At 44.9% G+C, this 24396-nt stretch overlaps 1 protein-coding gene across 2 annotated transcripts in view; it reads left to right on the forward strand.

Annotated features, from left to right (window-relative positions):
* The first annotated feature begins 4035 nt into the window (after positions 1 to 4035).
* MISP (mitotic spindle positioning) overlaps positions 4036 to 24396 on the forward strand; it is a 41323-nt gene continuing 20962 nt past the window's right edge. The window contains exon 1 of one of the 2 annotated variants that reach the window (XM_087702378.1): positions 4036 to 4275. In XM_087702378.1, the coding sequence (XP_087558504.1) occupies positions 4099 to 4275 (177 nt within the window). In that variant the 5' untranslated portion in view covers positions 4036 to 4098. Of the gene's footprint in view, positions 4276 to 17279; positions 17526 to 24396 lie in introns of those variants that run through there. The other variant, XM_087702375.1, reaches the window with a different exon arrangement.

Consider the following 24396-nt stretch of genomic DNA (forward strand, 5'->3'; position numbering starts at 1 on the left):
GATGGTCTTAGGCCAGCCGCTCTCGCATTAACCCTGGGGAAAAGAGAAAGGCAATGGCAAGCATCTTCTGAAAAACGCGGTAAAGAAAATTGCAGGGATTTGCCCAGGCAGTCACTAGGCATCAAGACTGCCTCAAAGCCAGTAACAGTAAAATGTGATTTGAATGCAACCCCAAAACATCCAAAGCACAATCAGCATTGACAAAATCCTCATCAACAGGCAGCTTTTCTTGAACAGCGATGATACCTTTAACATCATCAAAAAAAACAATATCTGCCTAGCTCAGGTTCTTGGGAGGACTCATAAGTGAACAAAAGTACCAAACCCAGTGCAAACATGTGGCTGGATGTGCAACCAACCATAATACTACTGGTAGTAAGTAGATGTTTGAATTCGCCTCTGTGCCAGAGATGTGTTGAAAGAAATGTCCTTCTGGGTTCAGCTCCAAGTGGGGGAAAAGACACTGGAGACATGGAGGCTGCTTGGAAAGATGGTTTATTGTTTGACAGGGCCACATGGCTTGAGCCCTGTACAGAAAAGGTGATCACATGCTTCAATGTTGATGGAGAAGAAGAGAAGGGCTGAGGAAGGGGCTTGCTAGGCTTTTTATACCCTGTTTAGTCCCACCTCTCTGTTTCCTGTTCCTGTGTAAGAAATGTATTCTGACTGGTTGTCAGACTCCCATGGGGCCATGCAGGGGGCTACTCTCTAGGCTGTGATGAGTGCAGGTATAGATGAGTTCTCAGATGCCATGTGGAGTTGAGTAATATCCCTTCCCTCTACAGCTGCAGTGAGGAGAAGTCTTTATTATGTAAAGTGGGCTAGCCTGGCCATCTTAATGGCCCATTAGCTGGGGATGGGCAGAAAGCTATAGGCAACTATTCTGTCTTTTGAAACATGTTTCTTTTCACACCCAGAGAAATATTCTGCCTTTTCAATATTTCCTAGGATATTTCATTTTTCTGGGAGAGGGCTGGATGATAACTTCCCACAGATGGTATGCTGCCGATTTGCACCGGTTCAGGCGAACCGGTAGTGGCGGTGCGAGGCTCCGCCCATCCACCCTGATGTCATCACAGACCTTCTGCACATGCCCAGATATGCTAGCGCGCTCCCGCTACTGAACCGTTAGTGAAGAGAATACAATACCATTGCTGCTCTGTGCCCAACTGTTTGTTTTCTTCAAACCCCAAAGACTACCACCTTAATAATATGCAGCTGTCTGTGTTATACATGCATTCCTAATTTCCAGTTTAGGCCACCAAAACATGAAAAAATGAGGGAAGCCAAAGGCCAAATTTGTGTTTCTGAGTGGCAAAAAAGGCCTGGCTGTGTTTTTACCCTGGTTCTCCATCTAGAGTCCAAAGAGGGGATTGCAGAGAATTGTCTTCATGTGAAATGTTCCTTTTTTTTCTGCAGTTCATCGATTCTTTGGCAGTTCTGCTCCCATTCTTCTTAATATAAGACTCGCTCCTCCAAATCTCTCTTAGGATGTTGACAATCCTGGTGATGCCTTTTGAACTGGAATGGTATTCTTATTCCTTTTTTGTTTTATGCTTCTAGGTTTGATGATACAGTGCCATGCCTGAAACTTTTCAGCGTATCTTGTAATCCTTGACTGGTGACTACAATGGGACTCAAAATTTCCATCTCTAAGCAAGACAAGTCGTTCAGGGAATGTTGGCCCGTTTTGCGATATTTCTTGCCACAGTTGTCAGGTGGCTCACTGGAGTTGTGTAACATGGTTGTTAAGTGAATCTGGCTTCTCCACTGACTTTGCTTGTCAGAAGATCTTCCTGCTCCAATCAAGATTATCCTTCAAGACAACTGAGTTGGGGGCACTGTGCCATATTGAAGCATCCACTTTCTCACTCCTTTAGACCCTAGAATGGTGATGGCTAACCTTTTCGACACTGAGTGCCAAAAGTGTGCACGCTTGCACACAAACACATATAATGCGACATGACCCCCCCCCCATTTGCACCCTGCCCCCTGCGCACGCACGCAATCACTGTTCATGTGCCTCCCCACCAGTGGTGGGTTTCAAACATTTTTAGAACCTCTTCTGTGGGTGTGGCCTGCTTTGTGGGAGTGGCTTGCCATCCATGTGACCTGGGGGAGTGGCTTGTCAGTCATGTGACTGGGTGGGCATGGCCAACTTGTAAAATGTGGTGAAACTCACTTAACAACACTCTTGCTTAGCAACCTAAATGTTGGCTCAGAAACTGGCATTTGAAGCATGCAAGTCTTAAAGTTGTCAAGTTACAAGACCCTCGCACCCCTAACCCTTTAGAAAAAAACCCCAGGGGTGTTCAAACTTGACAGCTTTAAGACTTGTGGACTTCAACTCCCAGAATTCCTCCTCTCGCTCTTCATCTTGATGATGTGCAGATGGGTGGGGAGAGAGAGCTGGAACCGGTTCTAAACGGCACTGTAGATTTGTGGAACCTCTTCTATAGAAGAGGTTAGAACTGGCAGGAACCCACCCCTGCTCCCCACGCATGCACACACATCTCCCACATGCGCCCCCACCCCCTTGTGCATGCGTGGCAGAGACCCCAAAATCAGCTGGCTGGTCTCAGGTGCACGCAGGCACGGTGGAACCGAGCTGGGGCGACAGCTCACATGCCTGCAGAGAGGGCTCTGCGTGCCACAAGTTTGCCATCACAGCCCCAGAACCTCTCTATATTTAGGTAACACTGATGCCTCCATTATAAAATATTGTTTTACAAGGTTTTTAAAAATATTGTAATTACCATCATATTTTAATGTTAACTATGCACAATAAGATGGTACGTTGGCTCAGTTGTTAAAAACACATTGATCTTATCGGTTGGAAAACTGACCGCCTAGGTTTGAGACCCAAGTGCTGCACGATGGGGTGAGCTCCTGTTACTTGTCCCAGCTCCTGCCCACCTAGCAATTAGAAAGCAAGTAAGTGCAAGCAGATAAATAGGTACCACTTTGGTGGGAAAGTAACAGTATTCCATGTTCCTGTGGTGTATAGCCGTGCTGGCCACATGGTTCCACCACAAAACCGTGGTCGTCTAAAGCGCGCTCGACGAAACCGCGTACCTGACGTCATCACAGCGCGACGAAAAAAGCACGCTGTGAGCGGTAAAGGTAAAATTAACGCGTAAAACTAAACCTAACCTCCCCAAACCTAACCCTAAACCTAACCCTTAACCTAACCCTAAACCTAACCCTAAACCTAACCCTTAACCTAACGCTAAACCTAACGCTAACCCTTAACCTAACCCTAAACCTAACCCTAACGCTTAACGTAACCCTAAACCTAACCCTAACCCTTAACCTAACCCTAACCCTAACCCTTACCTTTACGTGAATCGGCTTGCTTTAAAAGCGCTTTTTAAAGCGCCCTTTTTTCTCCGCGGTCGTTGTTGTCGCGCTGCTGCTGATGTCAGCGACGCGCTTTAATCGGGCGCGCTTTAATGGACCGCGGTTTTGTCATGCCACGGGCCACATGGCCACAGAAAACACGGGTTCCCTTTGCTGAGAAACAGAGATGAGCACTGCTCGCTAGAATCGGATACGACTGGACAAGTGAAACCTTTACAATTTTTTATGCACAAAGATGTACGTTCTTTCATTCAATTTCTAAGTTTTTGTTACGCAACTTAGAATTTACGGTTGTTTGGACATTAGTATGGTTTTATTCCCTGTTTTATCTCAGGGTTTTTTTAAAAGGCGATTTTAAAAAGTTGGGTAAGTTAACTTGAGTAACCTTTGCTGCCAAAGAAAAAGTTTGTCCTTCTGACATGAAACTCCTGCCAATTCTCCCTTTGTTAAGAAAAATCTTCCTCCTTATTCAATGTAACAACTGTGGAAGGAGACACTGTTTGCTTTTCCCTGATTGCTTTTGACCCACATTCATCTGTGGTTTCTCATCTTGTTTCCTCTTTCCAGCTTCTCTCTCTTACAGGGAGGAGACAATGCGAAGAAGTATCTGTCAAGGCGTGGCCATAAGCCAGGGAGTTTACCTGCACAGGTGTGTGCTGATTCACTTTCCTTTTCCTCCAGTTCCTCGGTTTGACTCTCAATCTCAGCGGATGGTGGTTGCGTGCAGCACTCGAGACCATGTGGGATTCAAGAAGTGGGAGCCTTTCTTATGACCAATATCCCAAGGCCGGGCAGGATCCCTCTCCTTCTGCCATCTGCAACCCTCAGCTCAAACAGGCTGGTTCAAGAGTGGCTCTCTTTAAATACACTGCACCATGGCAAGTCTTCTGTGCAGCTATGAGGCCCAAATTGCAGGTAAGAAGATGAAGATCAAAGTATGGCTATCAGCAGGTTCCTCCAAAGTGTGTTTGATTATTTGTTTATATCCCACCTGTATTGCTTTTACAAATAACTCAAGGTGGCAAATATTCAACATAATAACCCTGTGAGGAGGGATGGACGAAGAGAGAATGACTGGCTCAAAGTCACTCCAGTGGCTTTCAAGGCTAAAGCGTGATTTGAACTCACAATCTTCTGCTTTCTAGCCTGCTGCCTTAACCACCAGATCAAAGTGACTCTCAGTTTTCATTAGTTTGAAGTTTGAAAGGGGTGTGTGTGCGTGTGTATCATTAACTTTAAACTTTGTTTAATTTTGATCAAATTTAAATCTGAGTTAGATTACATCATTGTTGGTATGGTCCACTTCTTTATCTTGGCTGTGCCCACTTTGGGGGAAGGGTGCTATTCTGTCCACTCTCAAAGAAACTCTCCCCCCTGCTCCAATTTATAAGATGGTCCCTGTTGCCTTTCACAGTGCAGGATCGGCGTTGATCCCATCTTAGCTTCCCAACAGAATATAATTCTTTATTTGCCAAGTGTGATTGGACGCACAAGGAATTTGTCTTAAGTGCATATTGCTCTCAGTGTACATAAGGAGAATAAAATACAGTCATCAAGAATAAAAAGATACAGCACTTAGTGATAGTCAAGGTTACTAAGAAGCTATCAAACCTTAGGGAAAAAAATGAAAACAATATAAATAGAAAGATACAAGCAACATGGGAAGAGAGAGATACTAGGAGGGAAGAGAAGAATAATAGTAATACAATCTTAGTAAATCATTTGAGCCCTGTGAGGTTGATTCTTCCTGAGTTTTCTCTTTTTATATGGTGGAGCCAGGCTGACTGATAAATTGGTTCCACCACAAAACCGCGGACGACAAAATCGCGCTCGACGAAAGCGCGTACGTGACGTCATCACAGCGCGACAAAAACATCGCGCTGTGATCGATAAATGTAAAAATAAAGCGAAAACCTTACCCTAACCCCCCCAAACCTAACCCTAAACCTAACCCTAAACCTAACCCTTAACCTAACCCTAAATCTAACCCTAAACCTAACCCTTAACCTAACGCTAAACCTAACGCTAACCCTTAACCTAACGCTAAACGTAACCCTAACGCTCTAAACCTAACCCTAACCCTTAACCTAACCCTAACCCTAACCCTAAACCTAACCCTTACCTTTATGTGAATCGGCTTGCTTTAATTTTATTTTTATTTCAATTTTTATTTTTTTTCGTCGCGCTGTGATGATGTCAAATGCGCGCTTTTGTCGAGCGCGCTTTTGTGGACCGCACTTTTGACGGGTCACGGATAAATTGCTGTCCCTCATCCAGAATTCTCTAAAGTGTTAAAGCAGAGGTGGGTTGTAGTGGTGGCGGTGGGAGGCTCCGCCCGCCCACCCTCAGAAGCGTTGCACGCGAGCATGAGCAAACCGGTAGTAAAACTAGTTAGCAACCCACCACCGTGTTAAAGAGTAATAGTAGTTTTAAATAACAGTTGAAGGACGAGGTTTGATGAGACATTGCCAAAGCTTCCTAGGTGCTTTAAACATCCATCTGTCAGATATTCCCACCTGGATCTGGCTGCAGCTATGGAGGTATTCAGAGAAGGAATCCTCTCTCCTATATGGTGAACGATTGTTCACTAGCCGTGATTCCTCAGGATAGACGGCCTCAAAACATGCAGGTTCTAATCCAACCATCAGGTAAACTTCTTTGCCAAGAAAATATCAAAATATTGTGGGAAGTTATCATCCAGCCCTCTCCCAGAAAAATGAAATATCCTAGGAAATATTGAAAAGGCAGAATATTTCTCTGGATGTGAAAAGAAACATGTTTTAAAAGACAGAATAGTTATCTGTAGCTTCTTGCCCACCCCCAGCTAATGGGCCATTAAGACCAGGCTAGCCCACTTTACATAATAAAGACTTCTCCTCACTGCAGCTGTAGGGGGAAGGGATATTATTCAACTGACCACAAGGCATCTGAGAACTCATCACAGCCTAGAGAGTAGCCCCCTGCATGGCACCATGGGAGTCAGAATACATTTCTTACACAGGAACAGGAAACAGAGAGGTGGGACTGAACAGGGTATAAAAAGCCTAGCAAGCCCCTCCCTCAGCCCTTCTCTTCTTCTCCACCAACATTGAAGCATGTGATCCCCTTTTCTGTTCAGGGCTCAAGCCATGTGGCCCTGTCCAACAATAAACCATCTTTCCAAGCAGCCTCCATGTCTCCAGTGTCTTCTTCCCCACTTGGAGCTGAACCCAGAAGGACATTTCTTTCAACAATATCTAAAAAATGTATCTGATTAAACCGAAAATAGTCCAGTACCTTGTTTTTTCTACACTGCAAGAAGTCCTGGTTGAGCCTGCAATTTCGGTCATAAGTTATGACAGTCATTAAGTAGTAAATCACGATTAAGATCATGCCAGATTTTTTGAACTTTTTTTGCAATGGTGGTTAAGCAAATGCTATGATCATAAAGCGAATGCCATGGTTTATAAGCAGACCCATGGTTCATTATGGGGTGGTTTGAGCTGCAAACCTGAAGTAAATGCAGATTTCTGGGAAACCCATCGTAAATTACAGTCTGACATGATTGCGTGGGAGGGCAGCTATTGAAACTTCAAATCTTGGCATTGTTGGAAGAAATGCCCATCTGGGTTCAGTTCCAAGAAGGAAGAAAGACACTGAAAAAATGGAGACTGCTTGGAAAGATGGTTTAATGGTGGACAGGATCGCATGGCTTGAGGTCCTGGGCAAAAAGGGAGAGAAACTGAGACTGCTTGGGTTTTATGCCATCTGTTGAGTTTGAATTTGAGCTTGTGTTCTGATTGGTTGTCAGATTCCCATGGGGCCATGCAGGTTTGGAGGTTGTCTGTGCCCCAGGCTTGGTTGAGCCTTGCTGGGTGATGATATAATGAAGGGGTTATGGCTCTGCCTGAAGGAGGTAGATCTTTGTTATGTAGAATAGACTGACCCAGGACTTAATGGCCCATTGACAAAGGTGGGGGGGTGAGTTTCTCCCTCCCTTTTAGGGGAAATATTCTGCCTTTTTAATATTCCCTAAAATATCTCATTTTCCTAGGTGAGGGGTAGGTGCCAACTTCCTACAGTACTAAGTAACTTAGTCTGTCATACCTTTGAATGGTCCCTCAGCAAGGTTGTAATTCAAGGACTACCTGTAGTCAAATAGAGGCCTCTAGGAGGGACAACGACATGATTTTAAACCTGAGGGCCCTTTATCCAATCTTGACTGCCGCTGTTGAATTCTGCCCATGTTGGGGGGAGCTGAGACCCGATTATACAAGCCCTCATCCCATTTTATTCTCACAATAAACCTAGAAAGTCCCTTTGAACCAGTGACCTAATTAATCACTGAGCACAGATTGCAATCCGAATAAAAGTGGCGTTGTTTTCCTCTCAGGACACTGGCTGAACTCTATAGATGCCTTTTCTAATGAAACTGAGTAATTTTGCTGCAGGTGCGGGTCTAGTCCGGTGTTTCTCCGTCTTAGTCATTTTAAGATGAGTGGATTTCAGCTCCTGGAATTCAGCTGGGGAATTCTGGGAGCTGAAGTCCACACATCTTAAAATGGTGTTGGAAGAAATGTCCATCTGGGTCCAGTTCCAAGTAGGGAGGAAGACACTGGAAACAATGGTGGCTGTTTGGAAAGATGGCTTTAACGGTGGAGAGGATCACATGCTTTGAGGTCCTGGGCAAAAAAAAGGAAGATATGCTGAGAGTGCCTGGGTTTTATGCCCTCTCTGGGCTTTTGAATTTGAGCTTGTATTCTTATTGGTTGTCAGACTCCCATGGAGCCATGCAGGGGCAACTCTATAGGCTGTCCTGAGTCCCAGGCTTGGTTGAGCCTTGCAGGGTGATGTAATCTTCCCAGGTGCCATGTGGTGAGCTCTGTTGCTGGATGAATCCTATTATGTTCCTGGAGGCCATGTCTTTTGAGTTGTAGATAAGCTGGCCGAGGCCTTAATGGCCCATTAACAAAGGTGAGGCAGGTCTGAGTTTCTCCCTCCCTTTTAGGAGAAATATTCTGCCCTTTTAATATTTCCTAAAATATTTCATTTCCCTAGGAGAGGGGTGGGTGCTAACTTCCTACAATGGTTAAGGTCGAGAAACGCTGGCCTAAAAATTCACTTACTGCTCCCTGACTCAAGGGAAGCTTCAGCTTTTCAGTGGTCAGTTCTTCAGGTAATGGACAATACACTTAATTGCTATTCAATTGCTTCTAACCAGAAGAATCTGCTGGCTGGGGTCAAAACATCCCCCCCCCCAAGATTGTGGCCACAATCATGTGGTGAAAACCTTGCTCTTTTTATGTATGTCATAACACACCTAAAAAAAGGACAGGGCTTTGTTTACATGATTGTGGCCAAGGTTTTTATTTTCTTTTTTCTTTTTTAATTAACAAACATGTAAAATACACACACACAAAACTTAGACGTACACCACATTTACACAATACAATACGAACAGGAGCTTCCTGTTCTTTCTAATAGCAATTATCAATCGATACCGCTCACCTTATATTATTTCCCCTTCTATTGTATTTCATTTGGATTTCACTATTCTTAACCCTCTTATTCTACTCATAGCTATTAGTTTTTGAGTTTTGTTATATTCCTTCATTCATTCTTGTTTCTTTCCTCCATCCACCTATTTTAGTTTTTATTTTCTTGATGTATGCAAAAAGGGTGGGGCTTGGGTTTCATATTTCTGGCTGCTATCTTCACTTTTTTGACCTCTACCCAAGGATGCCTCTGCTTGTAACTCTTCATGGCCTAGTGGACACCATTTTGCCAGTCCAGGTAGTCCTAGAATAGAATAGAATAGAATAGAATAGAATAGAATAGAATAGAATAGAATAGAATGAACATCTTGTGGGGGATTTGTTGAGGATTCCTCATCTCTCAAGACAACGTTTCTAACTCATGGCAGTTAGAAGATGTATGGACTTCAACCCCCAGAATTCCCCAGCCAGCAATTCTGGGAGTTGAAGTCCACACATCTTCAAGCTCCCAAGGTTGGGTTCATTGCTTGAGAGAAGCAAGCAGTTTAGGGTAAATAATAGGCTTTGTCAGCAGCAGACCCCGCTCTTTGAAACGTGCTATCTCTGGAAGCATCTCTTCTGGTGGGGCAAAGGGAGGCCGCAGGGCTTGATGCCAAATTTTGAAAAGTAACTGGCATTGACTTTTGGCGCCACTCTGGCTGCCTGTCTTATGATTGTTATTCATGCTTTGTTATTCACCCCTCAAAGTCTGGTCAGATTGGAATGTTGGCAAAGATTATCCATAAATGTTTCTACCTGAATTGCTGGAAGTGGATGCTGCATATTAAGTGTGTGTTCCAAGTAATAGACCCATAGAAAGCAAAACTCCAAGGCAGGTAGATTCCTCAAAGAATAGCTTTATTGGATATATCATATTGGCACAAGTCTGGTGAAAACCGACTCTGAAGACTTCCACGGTTTTCACCTAATTAAAAGTAAAATTTTGTCACTTTCTCAAAACAATCAATCATATGGTCCAATCACGGCACGGTCTGGTTGGCGGGTGACATCACTCTGCCTTCCTCCGATCAGGTGTGAGAATGTCCTTGGTTCCCAAGAGAAAGTATTTTGTTTTGGCTAAAGAATCCCAACTATCTCAAAGCCGTCCCTCCTCAATGGCAACACTGAAGCTTTCAAAAATGGCTTCAGTCGGGTCAGCTTCAGGGTTGACAGTGTGTTTGTAAGACAGAGCCTGGATCAGAGGTGGGTTGCTCCTGATTCGGCCCGGTTTGGCCGAACCGATAGTGGTGATTTGGCCTGGGTCGCAGAACCAGCAGCGACTCAGGCTGGCGATGCCCCCGAACCTGTTCCTTGGTCTCTTCTGTTGTTGCCGACATGTTTCTGCACATGCGCAGAACAATTTAAAGTCAACTGCGCTTGAGCAAGCCATGTGTGGCACACACACACGAAGAGAACCGTCACCAACCGGTACAGGAACCCACCCCTGGCCTAGATGTTTGAATAATGCAATCATGAGAAGTAGTTGGTATATCTCTTACGGGTTGCAATGAAACTAGGAGACCTCATGGGAAATATATTTTCAGTTTTATGCTCAAGTGTTCATGCGACACTTGTCCCCAAACCTATGAAAGAATCTAGCAGCTGCACTCTCACATCAAACCAAGAGTGTCAAAAAGGGTGCTTCGATCTGGTCCTTGGGGCTGCCCTGGAAACAGCACAGGATCAGCCCACGGTGCATCTGCCAGCAAAAAAGGTCAAGCTATTTTCCAAGGCACCTGAAGGCCAGACAAAGAATCATGATGATTATTTTTGCTGGCAGAAGGTTGCAGGAGCTCGGTAGCCTGTTTTCGCTGGCATAGCACTCAGGCCACCACAGGAACCCACAACACGAGTGACATCGAACTGGCCACGTCCCCCCAACCCTCCCAAGGTCAAACACAGCCCTGATGCGGCCCTCAATGAAATCGAATTTGACACCCCTGCATTAAACTATGATAAAGGTAGTCCACAACTTATGATCAGCTGTTCAGCCACTGACATTACAATGGACTCCCCAAAAGGAACTTACAACCCGATTTCAAAGTTATGACCACTGATGACCTCCCCCCCACCCCAGTTATGTGATCATATTTTGGATGCTTGGCAACTGGCTCACCTTTACAGCTGTCTGCAGCATTCCATGGTCATGTGACCATGACTTTTGACATTTTTGGCATTTTTGGATCTGTTTTCAGCACAAAAAAAATGCCCATGGGTTTAATGGATTCACTTAACGTCTTCTATACTCAAGCTACAGTCGTAAGTCAAGGACCACCTGAAATATGTGTACGGAAAAACTGGCTCGTGAACGGTTCAGTGTAAATTATATGACCTGAGAAAATGGGCTGATTTGTTACGTATGTCAGTACAGAAACCTGGAGCCAATCGTCTTTTGAGCTTAACCTACTCCGCAAAATAGTCATGGGGATAAAACAGGAGGTTGATTTGGTTTATTTTCATTTATATAGGTTTATTTCATTTATATGCCGCCCTATTCCCAGAGGGACTCAGATTTGCTTGAACCCCAGGAGGAAAGGCCGGATCTGAATCTAATAGTGAAATAATTAATAAACAAGCTTCACACACTGGATTCAAGCTATGTAAGCAAAAACAAAGGGAGCTGGCAGAAGTTGCTGGAAGAATGGAAGAGCAACTCCTTATATCTTCAATCATCATTGATCAAGAGAGAACACTATACCTTATGCCATCTTAGGAAGAGCTTTCAAGCCATTTGAGTTTAGGTATTTATTTGGATCTTAATAGAGTCCATTTAAGCTCACACTATTTGCTTCAGTGACTCCATCCAGCCACCTCATTCTCTGTCGTCCCCTTCTTCTTTTGCCCTCAATCATTCCTAGCATTAGGCTCTTCTCCAGTGAGTCCTTCCTTCTCTTTAGGTGGCCAAAGTATTTGAGTTTCCTCTTCAGGATCTGGACTTCTAAAGAGCAGTCAGGGTTGATCTCCTCTAGGACTGACCGGTTTAATCACCTTGCAGTCCAAGGGACTTGCAGGAGTCTTCTCCAGCACCAGAGTTCAAAGGCCTCAATTCTTTGGTTGGCTAATTCAGCTAAATCAAGAACTGGTCCCAGGATCTTGCAGGGAGATCTTATTAACCCAGGTTCTATGGTTAATGAAACCTGGGGCTCTTTAGATGTATCAGCTTACATCTTATGTACCTTTTGGCTGGGACCATGGTCAACAGATTTGGAGGAGGAGAAGTTGGGGAGTTACCATCTCACAAAACTTTGGCAGCAAAGCAGGAATGTATTTTCTGTGGCAGGGTCAGGAATGTGAAGTCTCGTCCTGCGAGAATTTTTTAAAAGTTCTTCAAGAATTGTTGGGCTGAACGAAAGAAAAAATGAAAGCAATCTAGTTTCTATTGGGTCATAAAAATTCAGCTGCCTCAAGGGTGATGGCCGATGTTTTCAGCAGTAGCTGTGGACTTTGCCTTGGAGATACCATTAAGGTGAGATTTACAGGGTCACATACTGGCACCTAACAAGTTTTCCTTTGTCAGAAAGAAATATTCCGGGAACTAGGATGACACACATCTATTCTTTCCTGGATGTGGGCTATCTCGGGGTAAGATTGGACTACTTTGAGCCTGCAATGTAAAAAGAATGTTGAGACTCTAGAAAGAGGGCAGAGAAGAGCAACAAAGATGATTAGTAGACTGGAGGCTAAAACATATGAAGAACGGTTGCTGGGATTGGATATGTCTAGTGTCTGATGAAAAGAAGGACTAGGGGAGACATGATAGCAGTGTTTCAATATCTCAGGTGTTGCCACAAAGAAGCGGGAGTCAAGCTATTAACCAAAGCACCAGAAAGCAGGACAAGAAGCAATGGGTAGAAACAGTGGTGAAATCTAAAAAATTTCCCTACCTGTTCTGTGGGCATGACTTGGTGGTCATGTGGCTGGGTGGGCTACACAACTGACTCACGCACAATGCAAAAGCAGCTGGACTTCACGCAAAATGGTCTCTGCAACAAGCAGGAACCTCACAGAGTCACAGAGAGCTCGAAAACCAATCATCACACTTTACACAAAAATAACACAAAAGCTACACAACTGACTCACACACCATGCAAAAGCAGCTGGACTTCACACAAAATGGTCCCTACAATGAGCAAGAACCTCACAGAGTCACGATTATGGCTAATAGGTAGTAAAAAATGTTTTAAAAAGGTAAAAAAGAGAAAAAAAAGAAAAAGGATACCCCCACAGCACAGCTGATTGTCAAAAAGCTGATAGTCTGAACCTTTTATTTTAACCCTTTAAAGCATTTTTTTACTACCAGTTGGGCGAATAGGTAGTAAAAATGTTTTTAAAAAAGTAAAAAAAGGTTCATCAGCTGTGACAATCAGCTGTTCCGCACGATTATGGGAACCTTTTTTTTTTACTTTTTAAAAGCATTTGTTACTACTGGTTCCAGCGAACCGGGCACAAGCAGTAGCATTTCACCCCTGGATGGAAATTAATCAAAGAGGGAAGCAACTTAGAACTGAGGAGAAATTTTCTGACAGTAAGAACAATTAATCAGTGGAACAGCTTGCCTCCAGAAGTTGTGAATGCCCCAACACTGGAAGTCTTTAAGAAGATGTTGGATAGCCGTTTGTCTGAAATGGTATAGGGTTTCCTGCCTAAGGAGGGGGTTGGACTAGAAGACCTCCAAGGTCCCTTCCAACTCTGCTATTCTAAATTCAGTGAATTACAGCAGGCTCTAAGAAAAAGGCTCCTGAATGTAGAAATAGCCCTTGATAAATATATACAAATACCTCAGATGATAAGAGACTAATTAAGTACAGCCTTTATTGTCATTGTACATCATGTATACAACGAAATTGGTTTTAGCCTCACTGGTGCAATCTGTGACAAAAAATACAAACAACATAAATAGCATAAAGGATAATCCTTATGCAAGTACTTAAAAGAAAAAAAGAAAAAGAAAAATTAGTCCTACATTTCCACATGTGCATGGAGTGATGGTGGTTCTGTTTAAGAGTCTGACAGCCCAAGGACAGAAACTATTTTTAAACATATTTGTTCAACTGGGTATGTTTCAACGTCTTCTGCCCGATGGTAAAAGTGCGAAGAGACGCTGACCAGGGTGTGACTTCTCTCTGAGTATCTTCCTTACTCTGCTAAAGCAGCAAGACCTGGCGATGTCATCCAGTGCTGTTAGAGGGCAACCAATGGTTTGAACAGCACGTGATGGCATGTGAAGCCATATTTGCCACTATGGCAGCCCTTGGCTGATTTTGGGCCTTTTGGAGGGCCGGGGAAGGCTGTTTTCTCTCTCCTCGGGTTTCCAGAAAGACTTCGGAGCCTGGGGAGGGCAAAAACTCCCACCCCTCATAGGGGGAATTGTGCGCGCATTGCGCAGGTGGGTGGGCATGTGTGCGCACGATAGCATGCACGTACAATTTTGCCACACCTTTAGAAAAGGGTTAACCATCCCTGGTCTAGGAACTGAGATACCGATAGTCCTCAACCTATGACCACAATAGGGACTGGAAAGCTCATCATTCTAATCTCACCGGCTTAGGGTTGACTCAGCCTTCCATCCTTCCGAGGTGGGTGAAATGAGGACCCAGACTTTGGGGGCGATATGCTGACTCTGTAAACCGCTTAGAGAGGGCTGAAAGCCCTATGAAGCGGTATATAAGTCTAACTGCTATTGCTATTGCTATTGCTATTGCTATTGCTAAGCAGTATGGTTATGAAGTGAGGCTCACACAACTGCACCCAATTTTATGGCTGTTTTTTTCCTGCAGCTGCTAAGTGAATCACTGCACTCATTAAGCAAGATGTCACATAACCACGATTTGCAATCTTCTCTGCTGGCTTTGTCATGCAGCTGTTGTTGTAACTGCACAACGGTTGCCAAGCTAACCCTGAATTACAACGAGGTGACTGTGTGGATGCTGAGATATTTGTAAGTGCAAGTACAGAGATCATAAATAACACTTTTCTGCACCTCTGCAAATTTGAACAGCCATTAGATAAATGGTCGAACACTGGTAGTCTTCAACTTACAACCACAATTGGGGCCAAAGTGGAAAGAAGAGGAACCAGGTAAGATGATTAAGGCCCAGGAGACCAAAATATATGAAGAACGGTTGCAGGAATAGGGTATGGCTAGTCTAGAGAAAAGAAGGATTACGGGGGGCATGATAGCAGCATTCCAGTAATTGAAGGGCTGTCACAAAGAAGAGGGAGAGGGTCGACTTATTTTCCAAAGCACCAGAAGGAAAGATAAGAAACAATGGATGGAAACTAATCAATGAGAGAAGCAACCTGGAATTAAGGAGAAACTTCCTAACAGTGAGGACAATAAAGCAGTGGAATGGGTTACCTTCAGAAATTGTAGGTTCTTCATCACTGGAGGTTTTTAAGAAGAGGCTAGACAGTCACTTGTCTGAAATGGTATAGTGTCCCCTGCCTGAGCAGGGGGTTGGACTAGAAGACCTCCAAGGTCCCTCCCAGCTCTATTTGGATTGATTAAGCAGAGTTTGTGTTGCTAAACAAGATGGTTGTTAAGGGAGTCACGTCTGATTGTATGACATTTTGGCCACGGTTGTTAAAGAAATCACTGCAGATGTTAAATGAATCACATTGTTAAGTGAATCCGGCTTCCCCCATTGGCTTTGCTTATCAGAGGCCAGATGTGATGGTCTCAGATGAAATCACGTAACCCTGAGATGCTGCAACCATTGTAAATGTAATGTAAATGTTGATTATATGACGGTGGAGATCAGTGGTGGGTTCCAGATCCCGTTGCAACTGGTACAGTGCAACGGGGCGGGGCATCCACCACATTCACGGATGCAGCACATACGCAGTGCACGCATGGGTACTTACCGCCCGCGATGCTCCAGCTGCTCAGCGGAGCATTGCGCAGGCGCCATACGTTCCATGCGCTGCGCGTAAGCCCCGATCGGCTCAAATACAGGTAAGGACGGCAGGCGGGTGGGCGAGTGGGCCCTCCGGAACACTGTACTGGAACGGTACCTGGTGTTCCCAGCAGGCACCAGTATGCCCGTACCGGGGCGTACCCGTCGTATGGTGGAGATGCTATGACAGTCGTAAGTGTGAAGATCAGTAGTAGGTCCCCTCTTTCAGTGCTGTTGTAACTTTGATCAATTGCTAAAGGAATGGTTGTAAGTCAAGGACAACCTGCAATGAGTTCCATCATTTAACTAATCTCTTAAAACCCCAAAGCAAAGATATAACAATTAGTCTAGCCATCCTAAATTAATTGTTTAGGAGTTGTGTTTCAGTGCCAAATGGGTCTGACTGAAATTCATCAACACAGACTTTCAAAGGAGACACATAGGTTTATGAAATGATTTTTTTTTAAAGTCTTATTTTCCAGGCTTCTTGAAATGACAATTACAGAACAGTCGCCCAATAGACCCGTGATGGGGAACCTACGGCAAGCGTAACAGAGGTGGCACACAGCGACCTCTGTGTGGGTGTGCGAGCCATCGCCCCAGTTCAGTTCCGCTGTGCATGTGCGTGCTCCTCCCACCGGCCAACTGGTCTTCGGTTCTCTGCCGTGCATGTTCAGGCAGCGGGGCGTGTGCAGGGGGGGGTCGTGTGTGCATGCATGGGAGTGGGGGGCATGCACATGTATAGGGGCATGTGCGGGGGCGTGCAGATGCATGCATGGGATGGGGCGCATGCACGGGGGCTGCGTGTGCATTGCATTTGGGGGGCTCGGGCTTTCAGGCGCACATTTGCACACGTGCGCGCTTTGGGCACTTGGTCCAGAAAAAGTTAGCCATCCCTGCAATAGACCATTGTTATATAGCAGATCAAAACCAGTAGAAAAGAACCAAAACAAACCCAGAAACAGAGATGAAACTACAAGAACTGTAAAGACTTTTCAAAATGCAAAAGGGTTAAATTAAATCCCTACAAAAGTCTGATGAAACAGATAGGACTTTGCACAGTGCTTCGAAAACACATGTCATCTCTGGAAGCCAGCAGTATTAAATGAACCGTCCTTACCTTTAATTTTCATGCAGTCTCTAGACAGTTCTCTGACTTTGCAAAAGCGGTTCTATTTTTTTAGATAGGGACAATTTCTGAACAAATGCAACCTCTACCTTAAGGCAGATTAAGGGTAGGCATGTAGGGCTGTGGGGCAGTGGGAGGCTTGGCTAATTGTCTTCTTTGTTGTTTTTTGCCCAGTGTTGACTTTCTCCCTTGAAAAATCAATAGGAACGCTTTTCTTTCCGTCACAGGTGGCAAAGTGGGAGAGAGGGGCACACTTTGGCCTGAAATTAATTGCATCTCTGCTGTTTCAAGTTCTAGGAATGTGTGTGTGTGTGTGTGTTAGAGTGAGTGTGTGTGGGTGAGATCCTGGTGGAGAAAGCTTATCAGTGTGACACAGCCCACAGCCCACTGCCCCTCCCATTCCTACTCTTGTTCAAAACTGCCAACGAAGCTCAAACTTGCAAATACCTCTCCGATCAGATGCCCCTGAGGAGGCCTCCCACAGCAGACAGGCATTCAAGTTGGGAAATGTTGGTCTGGACTCAGAAGGCTGGGACCGGCCAACATTTTGGGTCCTGCCTGTGCTAGGCATGGATTTGGGACGCTACCTGTGCAAATTCAGACATGGGTCTCTGGGATCCTGTGCAGGTGAGTCCTCGGGGATGTGGGAAGGGTTCGCTCAAATGTGGGCTTGGAGGGAGGCACTAAGAGGGCAAAGATAGGATTCCGAGCCAAATTTTGAACATGGCTCCTGATTCCAGAATCAAGTCCCAAAATGACCTTAGAATGTGGTTATCAGCCAAGTGTGCAAGAGATATTGGATTAGAAGGTGTTTGAGGGCAAATTTACCTAATTTCCTTTCTAAACTCAGGTGAAATTTAACTATGGTTTGAAATTCCCAGCTCTGCCAAGTTTACAATGCCTTTGATGAGTAATAACGATGATGGGAAATAATAGAAGTGAATGTTCATACAGTATTTACAAAAAAACAGCAAGCAAGCATTATAATATAGAACTTGGTTTTTAACAGGTGAATATCATGCAGAATTGCATATAGGAATCTGAGTTTCGAGAAAAGTTAATGCAATCTTTAAACGTATTGATAAAGATTGTGAAAATGAGGGGAACTAAATGTTTGCTTATTCCTAGTAAACAGGCAGATTTGTATTCCTAAAATCTTTGGATCTCCTTTTTATTTGACTTTGTGGAAGCAAACTACTACTCCTGTAAGGTACAGGAGAAACTAAAAAATATTGGAAGTGTCCTTCCATGAGAGAGATGGACGGTTTAAAAATGTGATGGTAGAGATAGATAGATAGATAGATAGATAGATAGATAGATAGATAGATAGATAGATAGATAGATAGATAGATAGATAGATAGATAGATAGATAGATAGATAGATAGATAGATAGATGATAGATAGATAGATAGAAAGATATCTCTCAACCTACTTCACAGGATTGCTGTTGTGGGGAAAATAAGAGGAGGAAGGTGTGTTGGATATGATAGATAGATAGATAGATAGATAGATAGATAGATAGATAGATAGATAGATAGATAGGCAGGCAGGCAGGCAGGCAGGCAGGCAGGCAGGCAGGCAGGCAGGCAGGCAGGCAGGCAGGCAGGCAGGCAGGCAGGCAGGCAGGCAGGCAGGCAGGCAGGCAGGCAGGCAGGCAGGCAGGCAGGCAGGCAGATTGATCAATGATAGATAGATACCATGTTGTGGGGAAAATAAGAGGAGGAAGGTGTGTTGGATATAATAGATAGATAGATAGATAGATAGATAGATAGATAGATAGATAGACAGACAGACAGACAGACAGACAGACAGACAGACAGACAGACAGACAGACAGACAGACAGACAGACAGACTCTAGAATCAGAATCACAAGAGTTAGAAAGGGCCATTTAGGCCACAGAATCCAACCTTTGCTTAGTTCAAGTATCCAAATCCAAGCACTAAGGAGACATGGCAACCTAACCCAGGGTTTTTCAACCTTAGCAATTTTAAGGTGTGCGGACCAGTGGTGGGTTGAACTTACCTTCACTATCGGTTTGCTGATTGCGCGCACGTGTGCATTCCGTTCGCGCATGCACCTGACTCACACAGCGTGTGCCTGCATAGTCCATCGCCCCTGTGAAAAGCAGCTTATTGTCAGGGCGCGCGCAGGCACCACATGCTATGCACGCAGGCGCAATTTGCCTTTTGCCAAAAAAACGGGTATAGAGCACAGGCAGGTGGGCCAAAAGAGCCACTGTACCGGTTTGCTCTCAGCTGCTTCTGGCCACTACCGGTTCAGCCGAACTGGGCTGAACCCACCTCTGGTGTGGGTTCTCAATTCCCAGAATTCCCCAGCATTCTGGCTGGGGAATTCTGGGAATTGAAGTCCACACATCTTAAAATTGTCAAAGTTGGGGAAAAAAACACAGATCTAGTCTCTGAGGGAACAGGTCCAGTGACAGGAAGTCAACCACCTCTGTTGATGTTGAAATGTGCAACTGCTTTTATGTGTTACCCATTAAAAAGCAGTTGACTTTTTTGACTGTACTCTGCGAACACTTGTGATGTAACTTTAATCCATTATTTCTCTCTAGAACAAGAGGGAACAAGTGTTCTTCTTTAGAGCGTTTTTCGAGGAATTAATGTCTCAATTCCTAAGCAAAATGCCGGGGGGGGGGGGATTGAAAAATCAGGTAAATAAGGAAGGAAACTAAACAAGAGCCTCTACTAGATTCAATCAACGTGTTCCAAACTATTTATTCCAGCATTCTTTTTCCAGCAGCCTCTGAGAAACTCAGAATGTGGGAGCAAGAATTCTTACTAATTCTGAGACAGACTGCTTCTGCCTCTGGAAGCCATCATGATAAAGTCATTAATAGTACAAACTTCAATTTGTTTTTGAAATAATTTTAGATGATGCTTTTTACCGTTTGGTGGAACTGTGTTTCATAGGTATCATGTAAAGATAGAATAAATTGCTTCTGAATATGGAGGTGCCATTGTTGAATATTTTGGATGGGAGCTGCTGATGGCTAAAGTGGATATGTGAATAAGAAAGTTGGAAGGGACTTTGGAGGTCTTCTATTCCAACCACTTGCTCAGGCAGGAAAACCTTAAACCTGTGATGGATAACCTTTTTGTCCTTGCATGCCGAAATTGTGTCTGCGCTCTATTGCGCGCACGGGCCCACACCCACAATGCAATGCAGTCCACCCCTTGCGCATGCGTATGCAAACCGATGGATTCGCCCTCCCCAGGGTCCAGAGTCTTTCCTCAAGCTTCTGGGAGGGCAAAAACAGTCTCCCCCGGGCACAAAAAATGGAGCATGGGAGGGCGGCGCAGCACGCCCCCGTGCTCCCTCCCTCCCGGCTCATGCGCAGGCATCTCCCGGCAGCGACCCCAAAACCAGCTGGCTGATGGGAGGCACCTGCATATGCGCAGTGGAGCTGACCTGGGCAATGGCTTGAGTGCCCTCAGAGAGGGCTCCGCATGCCACCTGTGGCACCCGTGCCATAGGTTTGCCATCATGGTCCTATACCGTTTCAGACAAATGGTTGTCCAATCTCTTCTTCAAAACCTCCAGTATTGGAGCATCCATGGTTCCACCACAAATCCGCGAAGCCCTTATCCGCGGAGACATAAGCGCGAAGACTAATTCGCACCGTTCAAAGCGCTAAGGAAAAACGCGACCCTACCGCAATGACATAATCGCGGAGGGCAAATCCGCGCATTCCCAAGCACTCAGTACCCTAACCCTAAACCTAACCCTAAACCTAACCCTAAACCTAACCCTAAACCTAACCCTAAAACAAACCCCTAAACCTAATCCTAACCCTTACCTTAATTTAAATCGGCTTTCTGCCACGGTGCCATTTTAAAGCGCCCTTCTGTTGCCGCGCTGTTGTCGCGGCGGTGATGACGCGCGGTGATGACGTCGTGGCTTTAGTGACGCAAATTTATCACCGCTATTTTGACAAGCGCGGTTTTGTCGTGCCACGAGCATCCATAACTTCTGGAGGCAAGTCATTCCATTGATTCATTGTTCTCACTGTCAGGAGATTTCTCCTTAGTTCTAGGTTGCTTCTCTCCTTGATTAGTTTCCATCAGTTGCATCGTGTGCTGTCTTTGGGTGCTTTGGAGAATAGGTTGCCCCCCCTCCTCTTTACTTTGTGGCAGCCCCTCAAGTCTACTTTCCTCTTGCCAAGATGCCAAGGCACGAGGTGGACAAGCAATGGGTGTTCCCTTTTCTTTTCCTCAGCATCTGGTTTTCCAAGCTAGACATCCACTTTGCTTAGTAATAGAAGCAGTGCTGACATATAACAAGTTAACCGCAATCCTCAAACTATTTAGGACAGGACTTCAAATGAATTGTTAATGTGTTTCAAGAAAGACATAAGTAGCTTTCTTTGGATGGCCCAACAGGGTAGTCTTTGTTCTTCTTATGCTAATTCACTGAAACTTGAAGATGGAAAGGCAGAATCTTTTATTTTTACATGGGTGGGGGGATACATTCTTGGGAAGAGATCAGCCTGGCTCCTCCATTCTGTTTTCCTGATATAAAATGCCCCTTCCTATCCGTTTTCCCCCAAAGGTGGAGCCGCTAAACTCAGAGGCAGTATATCTTTTGAGGACCCGTTATTGAAGTCAAAGACCAGGGGAGGGGGGGGACCGTTTGATCTTCTCAGTGGTCCTCAACTTACAACCATTCACTTAGTGACCAAGGTTACGACAGCGATGAAATAATGGACTTACACTGGGCACTTGGCAATTGGCATGGATTTACGATGGCTGGAGCATCCTGGCGTTGTGTGATTTCCAACAAGCAAAGTCAATGAGGGAGGGAGATTTGCTTAACCACCACATGATTCGCTTAGCACAGGGGTCTCAAACTCAAGGCTCAGGGGCCAGATCTATCCCACGAGGTGCTTAGATCTGGCCCATGGGGCCAATCTAGAAACAGCAAAGGACTTGCCTGCAGTGCCTCTGCCAGCTAAAACGGAGCTATGTTTTCACTGGCAGAGGGCAGCAGGAGGCTGTCGTGGCTGAAAACGGGGCTGGGGGGGGGGAAGTGCAGCAGCCCAAGCTCCATTTTTGCTGGCATCACTGCAGAAAACGGAGCTCTGTTTTCACTGGCAGGGGACTGCAGGAGGCTGTCATGGCCGAAAACGGGGCTGCGGGGCAGGGGGAATGCAGCCCACCGAAGCTCTGTTTTTGCTGGCAGAGGGATGCAGGAGGCCATCGCTGCAGAAAACGGAGCTCAGAAGCCCATTTTCACTGGCAAAGTGCTTGGGCACCCCAGACACGAGTGACATCAAGCTGGCCATGCCCACTCTGGCCACGCCCCAGCCCGCCCCACCAGGTCAAACACAACCCTGATGTGGCCCTCAATGAAATCGAGTGTGACACCCCTGACTTAACAAGTGAAGGGATTTGCTTAACAACTGTGGGGATAAAGGTCATACCATTGGGTGGGACTCATTTAACAACTCGCCTTGCTTAGCAATTCTGGCCTCAATTGGGGTCAAAACTTGAGGACTACCTGTATTGGACAGGGGGTGTTGGACAAGAGGCTGCACCAGGTTGGAGCTCTTTAAATTTCTGGATTATAGTTCGGACACAGATTATAGCAGAGATACTGATAAGCGAGCATCGGGAAGTTTACTTTGAAACACGAAGGGGCCAGGTTTCATTCCAACCTGATTTAGGAGGCACTTTACTTGTCAGCCACAGAGCCAATGATTTACAGATTTCTTCCCGTTTTTTTTTATTACCTCTCCTACCTGGGCAGTGAAGAAGGAGAGAGGTATCTATTGTGGGAAAAAGAGGATGGCAGGCAGGAGGAGCCTTTAGCAATCTCTCTGTTCATTCCACTGAGCCCCAGACTGTGTTTGCTCTGAATTTTCTCAGCAACTGCATTCTCCAAACTCAAATAGCAGCCTGAGCAAAGGGAAGGGGGAGAAAGCATATTTCACATTGATACCAACGATAGGCTAAATGCCTGACTGGCATTTCTGCAATAGCAAGAACCCTCTTTGGGTGGACTTTTGACTCCCAGGCATGATAAGCTGAAGAGAGGTTATAAACATCTATCTTGGCTATATGGCCAAAGGTCAGACCGAGAAGACTGAACAAACTACGGGTGGAATGAGTACAACTTGAAGAATTTAGCAAACGGGGGGGGGGGGGGGGAATACCTGGGGACAGTGGGGATGGGCTGAGGGTGTGGACAGGAATTCCTGAGTTGCTACTTCAGCTTTAACTTGTGGGGGCTGACATGAAACAACATCTCCCTCCCGCTCTCCAAAAAGCCAAGAAATAACTAAGTAAATAACTAACTCAATTAAGTAGAATTCCAGGCAATTAATTAAAAGTACATTTTAATGTATTAGGATGTGGGAGATAGCAAGGCCCTGGCATCATAAGGAAATATGTTAACAAATCATTTTGTCATCCACCCAAAAATAAAATTAGGCATAAAACAAGAAGAAGAAAACAGTCAGCGGAACAATTTTTGGTACCTCTTTTCTTCAAGGCAAATGAGAGTTTCATTCTGTTTGGTTTGGTGGTTCTTTTTATTTGATATTTTTAAAGGATTTAAACAGTAGCAGTAACACTTAGACTTATATACCGCTTTACAGTGCTTTTACAGGCCTCTCTAAGAGGTTTACAGAGTCAGCCTATTGCCCCCAACAACCTGGTTCCTCATTTTACCCACCTCTGAAGGATGGAAGGCTGAGTCAATCTTGAACCTGGTGAGATTTCGAACTGCCAAATTGCAGGCAGCCGTCAGTCAGCAGAAGTAGCCTGCAGTACTGCATTCTAACCACTGTGCCACACCCCAACAACAGCAAAGCAATAGAATAACTATTAGCAAAAATCAGTGGGGAGAATGCAGAGAAGAGAGTTGTAGTGCCAGCCTTCCAGATCACGTAAATCAGGTGTGGTGAACCTGTTGCACCTCTGATGTGGCTGAACTATAAATGGTGAGGTCCTTGGTGCTCTCTGACCTTGGTGGTTTTCTTGCAAACATTTTATTACCAAACTAGGTAACATCATCAGCACCAAGGTCCCCATAGTTCAACCCTGAGACATAAACATTTTCTTCTATCTGAATCCAGCATCCCTCATCATTTATGATACGGTGCATCTGAAGTTGCTGTGAATTATATCTGAATGTGAATTCAGTTCAACGTCTGAATCCCATTCTCTGATTGGTGCTTCACTGCATTAGCATCCAACAGGATTGACACCTTTTAAGAACTATTGTGCTAATTCAAAGCAAGTTTGTCTAGTTGTTTTAGTATATTATAACAGTAGGAAGGATATTTCTAGGAAACCGACAATTAGTCGCATGAAAGCAACAATTCATTCACACATTACGTATCTGCCATAATTATTTGCAGATGGACTGTTTATACCTACAGAGAATATGAAAAAAATAAGTGTTCCTCTGGCTTAAATCAAAAGAACCATCTGGCTCACCCTGGTGTGCCAACCAGATGTTTCTAGAAAGC

This window comes from Thamnophis sirtalis, unplaced genomic scaffold (assembly GCF_051295495.1).
Source record: "Thamnophis sirtalis isolate CommonGarterSnake01/CBP01778 unplaced genomic scaffold, rThaSir2_p1.2 scaffold_1, whole genome shotgun sequence".
Classification (NCBI taxonomy): Eukaryota; Metazoa; Chordata; class Lepidosauria; order Squamata; family Natricidae; genus Thamnophis; species Thamnophis sirtalis.